The following is a 5901-nucleotide window of genomic DNA, read 5'->3' as shown; positions in this document are numbered from 1 at the left end:
GGGTCATGTGCAGGAATAAAATTTCTAAAATTTATATTAAAAATAAAATTTTGTTAATTTTTTATTTTCTTACAATATTTAATTTTAATTTTTGATTTAATTATATGTAAAATAAGATAAACTAAATAAGTTATTTAAATTTTATGATATATATATATATAATTATAATCTTGGAATTTTTAATCTATTTTTTGCTTGAGATATATGAAATCAAATTATATAAAATTAAGAGAAAATTTTGTTATATATAATTATCAAAACATAAAACTAAATAATATTTCTACAACTTGTAGAAATTAAAAAAAAAACAATGGTATTGGGATTAGAATTTTTTTTTTGAACTGCATAAAATTTTGAAGAATTTTTTAGTGATGTAAATTATATAATTATAAAAATATCATTAAATATTATTTCAAAATTGTAAATTATTATTATATATTCTATCTTTACTAGTATATTATTTATTGTTATGTTTATGATGATTTTTGATTTAATATTTAAAAAATTACCAAAAATATAAATCAATATTAAATGTAAATATGTCACAATTATCTTTAAATCATGACATCATTGTTTGTATATCATGTCATCGTTTTCTTTTAAAATCAATATGCTGGTGATACATGGCAAATCACTTTTCAAAGATAATGTATAATAACTTTTTTTTCTACAAATGTTATTGAGGCTATTATTTATTCTTTAGTTATATATTATATATCAGTAAAGGATGATTTGCATTTCAGCTGCAGTACCCATTTATTCTTTAATTAGGTTCTTTTATCAATAAGTGATACACTTTGCAGAAAAGAAAGAGACCCACTTAGCTGCAGTACCCATTACATCTTTTTGGTGGAATTTGAGAAAGAAAAGAATATAAGGGCAAAGCTGAGTTACCTTTTCCTTTTGATACTGCTTTGTCATCACATGCATTCCACTTTGCACTACAAAATTCACTTTGGACCCTAAAAAACACCCAAAATTTTGCCTCTCTCACAAGAAAAGCATACACGTTTCCTCCTTCCTCATATATTTGAAGACCAAAATCCTTTTCTTTTCACCTCTCCCTTGATCTCTCCCTCTATTTCCTTACTCTGCTCTAAGCTTTAAGACTTAATCCCACCTTTCATATAGAAACAATCCTTTCTACTTTAAGTGCTTTTGTTATCTATACGAAGCCAAGTCCCTTGAAGCCTTTTACCGTATAACTCTCTCTTCTAAGTACTATTACTACCCCTACCTCGTGTTTCTTTACGGTGTTTTTGTCACCATGAGAGCCGGAGGCTGCACGGTGGAGCAAGCTCTCACGCCTGAGGCTGCAAACTTGGTGAAACAAGCCATGAGCTTGGCTAGAAGGAGAGGACATGCTCAAGTCACACCTCTCCATGTGGCTAGCACCATGCTCTCCGCTCCCACTGGTTTACTTAGAACAGCGTGTCTCCAATCTCACACGCACCCTCTTCAGTGCAGAGCCCTAGAGCTCTGCTTCAACGTGGCTTTAAACCGCCTCCCGACCTCCACGGGGAGTCCTATGTTAGGGGTTCAAACTTCCCCTTTCCCTTCTATCTCTAACGCTCTCGGTGCAGCTTTCAAACGCGCGCAGGCTCACCAGCGACGTGGATCCATCGAGAGCCAGCAGCAACCGGTTTTAGCGGTCAATATAGAAGTGGAGCAACTGATTATATCCATCCTCGATGATCCTAGCGTGAGTAGAGTTATGAGAGAAGCTGGTTTCTCGAGTCCTCAAGTGAAAGGCAAAGTCGAGCAAGCTGTCTCTTCACAGACTTGCTCCAAAACAACCTCCTCGAGTAAACCCAAAGAAGGAACAGTCAGGAACGAGGATGTCATGAACGTTATAGAGAGTCTAGTCGACAAAAGGAGGAAGAACTTCGTGATCGTAGGAGAGTGTTTATCCACTGTTGACAAAGTTGTGCGAACAGTGATGGAGAAAGTTGACAAAAAAGACGTGCCCGAAGCTTTAAAAGACGTGAAGTTTATAACTCTATCATTCTCCTCGTTCGGACAACCAACTAGATTCGATGTGGAGCATAAGCTAAAGGAGTTGGAGACACTCGTGAGAAGCTGTGTAGGAAAAGGAGTGATTCTAAATCTTGGAGACCTAAACTGGTTCGTAGAGTCTAGAACGAATAGTAACAACAACAACAACTACTGTGCTGTGGAGCATATGATAATGGAGATAGGGAAGTTGGCTCGTGGATTGGTCATGGGAGATAATGGAAGGTTTTGGTTAATGGGTCTTGCGACTTCAGGGACTTACGTGAGATGCAAGTCTGGTCAACCCTCGCTTGAGTCCCTTTGGTGTCTCACTACTCTCACTATTCCGACAACTAGTAGCCTCCGCTTGAGTCTCGTCTCCGAGAGGTAAAAGTCTTGTTGGATATGTTCTAACTGTTACAAATGTTTTTTTTTTAGTTTTCTTGGATATTTTCTAACTATTTTGTCTCTTTTTCGAAAAAGACAATTTCACCTATAGTGTTTTTGCTTTATTTGGTGATCATCTAAAAGAACGGTGTAACAACGTGCATCCTCTTTATAACCTTTTTATATTATTTCACTTTTATATGCTTTCTTTTGAGAAATAGTAAAGAAAAACTTTTTTTTTTTGAAACACATACTAAAGAATGATGACTTGATTTCAGTTTAAGTTAAAGAATAAATCAAGTTTAATACTTCTTAGATAATCACCATTTTTGTTTTTCAAAGCAGTGAGGTAGTTGAAGTCAAGAAGTCAGAGAACTCACCTCTCCAGCTGCATTCATTAGAGGAGCAGCTCAGTTTCTGTGAGGAATGTTCTACCAAATTTGAAGCAGAAGCTAGGTTTTTACAATGCAGCAATAGCCATGTAACCACTGCAGCTTTACCGGCCTGGCTTCAGCAATACAAGAAGGAGAATCAAAGTAGTCACAATGTGAGTTGTATAACAACCAAATCAAACTCACATTTCTCATGCCATATCATTTTTACTTCCTCTAAAGAGTGTCTATGTTTGATTCTTGGACTTGGCAGGATTCAGATTCTATCAAAGAACTTGTGGTTAAGTGGAACACAATCTGTGATTCAATCCACAAGAGACCATCTCTAAGAGCACTCACACTCTCTAGTACCCTCGACCATCTTCAAACCAACGGCGATTGGCCCGTGATCGAGACAAACAAGCACCTTCATCATCATTCAGTGACCTCTTGTGCATCCGAATTAAGACTGTTCATTCCAGAACATGACACCGAGCAAAGAACAGAGCTCTTCTCTTCGAATCCTAACTCAGCAGCTTCCTCGAGCGATGGAATGGAGGTCGAACATGTCTCTTCTAGGTTTAAAGAGCTGAATGTTGAAAACCTAGCGGCACTATGTGATGCCTTGCGTAGCAAGGTACCATGGCAAAAGGATATAATCTCAGAGATAGCAAACACAGTCTTGAAATGTAGATCGGGGTCGAGTACGAGAAAGATCAATGGAAAAAATGATACAAAAGAAGACACATGGATGTTCTTTCAAGGTCTTGATGTAGAGGGTAAAGAAAAGATCTCTAGAGAGTTGGCTAAACTCGTGTTCGGATCACAAGATAGCTTTGTTTCTATCTGTTTGAGCAGTTACTCATCGAAAGATTTGAGGAACAAGAGGTCGAGAGATGAACAGAACTGGAGTTACATTGAGAGATTCTCTGAAGCTGTTTCGTTTGATCCAAGAAGAGTGTTCTTAGTGGAAGATATAGAACAAGCTGATTATTTGTCTCTAATGGGTTTCAAGAGAGCCATTGAGAAAGGAAGAGTTTGTAACTCGAGTGGTGAAGAAGCTTCACTTGGAGATGCCATTGTGATCTTGAGCTGTGAAAGATTCAGCTCAAGATCAAGAGCTTGTTCTCCTCCGGTTAATCAGAAGTCATCGGACGGTTCAGATCAATCTGAAGACAAGAACGTTGCTACTTGCGTTACACTCGATCTTAACCTCTCTCTTGACGATGGCGTTTGTGAAAAAGAGTCATGTGATGAGATTGGCTTGCTCGACGTTGTAGATGGACGGTTTCATTTCAAATGTTCATCAACGTAGCACCATGCTTGTGTGCATGTAATGTAACATGCCAGTTTATGAACATGAACATGTTCTTTTCGATGATATCATGCGCTATTCGTTTCCTTAGGAATTTGTCTTTCTCATTGGGGCAATACTTTGGGCTAAACGTGTAGATGTAGTTGTAGATTTTTTTCTGGCTTAGGAACTTTTCTAGATGGGTATGTTTTCTTATTTTCCGTTTATGTATGTTTACCCTATTTTAAAACAAATGCCTTTTCCCTCTTACCATCAAATATTAGATGAATGTGAAGATGCAGATTCGAGAGATTTTCTGTATCAGTTCGTGAAGTATTACAGGAGATAGTACAGGCGTGTGGCATGAAGATGGAGCTGAATGGAAGTTCGGGTTTATGGATGATCGTGGGCTTCCTGAGTTAGAAAAGGAAAGATGATATGTGCTTGAAGACAAATGGACGTTTTCCGTAAAGAAAAAAGGGAGTTTACTTGAAGATGAAGTTTTCCATTAAGGTAAATGGAAAGTTACCTTATGTGTATTGGAAAGACTTGGAGAGCAAGTGGAAGACTTGGAAAGCAAGTTAAAGACATGGAGAGCAATTTATGGTCTGCTATATAAGGAGGGACGTGCATTATGAGAAAGCCAGACCTCACATAATAGAGAGAGGAGTTTCATTGTATATTGGTGTATCTGTTTGGTGTCGAAGCAGTGTATGTAGTAGTTGTCGATGGAGTCCGATATTGACTTAGTTTGGTGGCGTTGGTATTGACGCTTTGTGTGGTGGAGTTAGCCATCGTGTGTAGCTCGTGGTGAGCTTTGTGTGTGCTTGGAGGATCAAGCGTTTTGTGTCACTAGTGTGCGTTGGGTGCTGACGTACTTGGTGAAGTACTTCCGAGAAGCGGAAGATTGAAGCCTAGACTCAGGGGGAGTTTAGCAAAGGAGGTTTCATTGAAGAGGTCTGTGAAGATTGCAGCTGTAGAAGACAGTGTGCTCTAGCGTGTCCGGATGGGATCCGTTGTATTCCTAATCTTTGTAGATTGCTCCTTAGAAAAGAGTGGTAGACACTCGTGTGTGTTGTACCATATAGCAATTGTAGGTTGCTCCTTGTTCTAAGTCAATGAAATCTGGACGAGGTCCCGGGGATGTAGGAAACGAACCCCGTTAACAAACTTTGTGTCTATTTTAATTTCTGCACTAGTTTCTCTGCCCTCACTACATTAACAGAATGTAAATTTCATGTGACGAGGGTAGCTAGGGTTTTGAAATTAGTTTCAAAACATTATGCTTCACCAGCAAAGTGGTATATATGTACTTTAGGTTGACAAAAAACAAGGTCTAGCCTAAGAGCATCTCCATTGGTGAACCCTTTCTTGGGGTTCATCTTTTTAATTTTTAATTATTAAATTTTTTTACTTTTCTTTTTGATTTTTCTTTCTTAAAAAAAAAAAAATAGACCAATCGTGGGCCGCCACGACACGTGGGGTCCATGCTACAATGATGAACCTCAGGAGAGAGGGATTCACCGGGAAGAACTTTGCAAGAGAGAGGTTCACAAGATTTGATTATTTTAATATATTTTTTTTTTGGAAAATGTGTGAACCCCCCTTAAGAGTTCTCAATGAAGATGCTCTAAGAGAAGAGCCTGTTTAGCTACTACCATCACACACACACATATATATATATATATATGTGTGTGTCACTTATTGTTTTATATTGTTATTTCACTTTTGTATGTAGAAACTTTATTTTATTATAATAGGAAAAATGATATTTATAAAAATAATAAGAACATAAATCAAAATTCTAATACCAAAGTGAACTGATAAATAGGAATTACATATTTGAGATGATTAATT

The 5901-nt window shown here is 37.4% G+C and overlaps 1 protein-coding gene across 2 annotated transcripts; it reads left to right on the top strand.

Moving 5' to 3' along the window:
- The first annotated feature begins 907 nt into the window (after positions 1-907).
- LOC108848687 (protein SMAX1-LIKE 3) lies at positions 908-4310 on the top strand. Of its 2 annotated transcripts, none has more exons than XM_018622110.2 (3): positions 908-2379; positions 2722-2926; positions 3025-4310. In XM_018622110.2, exons 1-3 carry the CDS (start codon positions 1268-1270, stop codon positions 4063-4065), a joined length of 2358 nt encoding a protein of 785 aa, XP_018477612.2. In that variant the 5' UTR covers positions 908-1267; the 3' UTR covers positions 4066-4310. The 2 variants fall into 2 exon arrangements, with proteins under 2 accessions (XP_018477612.2, XP_018477613.2); XM_018622111.2 differs by having other exon boundaries at positions 913-2379; positions 2725-2926.
- Positions 4311-5901: the final 1591 nt, after the last annotated feature.

This window comes from Raphanus sativus, chromosome 4 (genome assembly GCF_000801105.2).
Source record: "Raphanus sativus cultivar WK10039 chromosome 4, ASM80110v3, whole genome shotgun sequence".
Lineage (NCBI taxonomy): Eukaryota > Viridiplantae > Streptophyta > Magnoliopsida > Brassicales > Brassicaceae > Raphanus > Raphanus sativus.
Note: the sequence above shows the minus strand (reverse complement) of the source record. Positions and strands in the feature narration are given on the sequence as shown.

Bases quoted from the DNA above. Each gene is read 5' to 3' on its own strand.
- LOC108848687 (XM_018622110.2), top strand. From the start codon at position 1,268: ATGAGAGCCGGAGGCTGCACGGTGGAGCAAGCTCTCACGCCTGAGGCT. The intron at 2,380-2,721 runs GTAAAAGTCTTG...TGTTTTTCAAAG, and splicing joins TTGAGTCTCGTCTCCGAGAG to CAGTGAGGTAGTTGAAGTCA. The intron at 2,927-3,024 runs GTGAGTTGTATA...TGGACTTGGCAG, and splicing joins AGAATCAAAGTAGTCACAAT to GATTCAGATTCTATCAAAGA.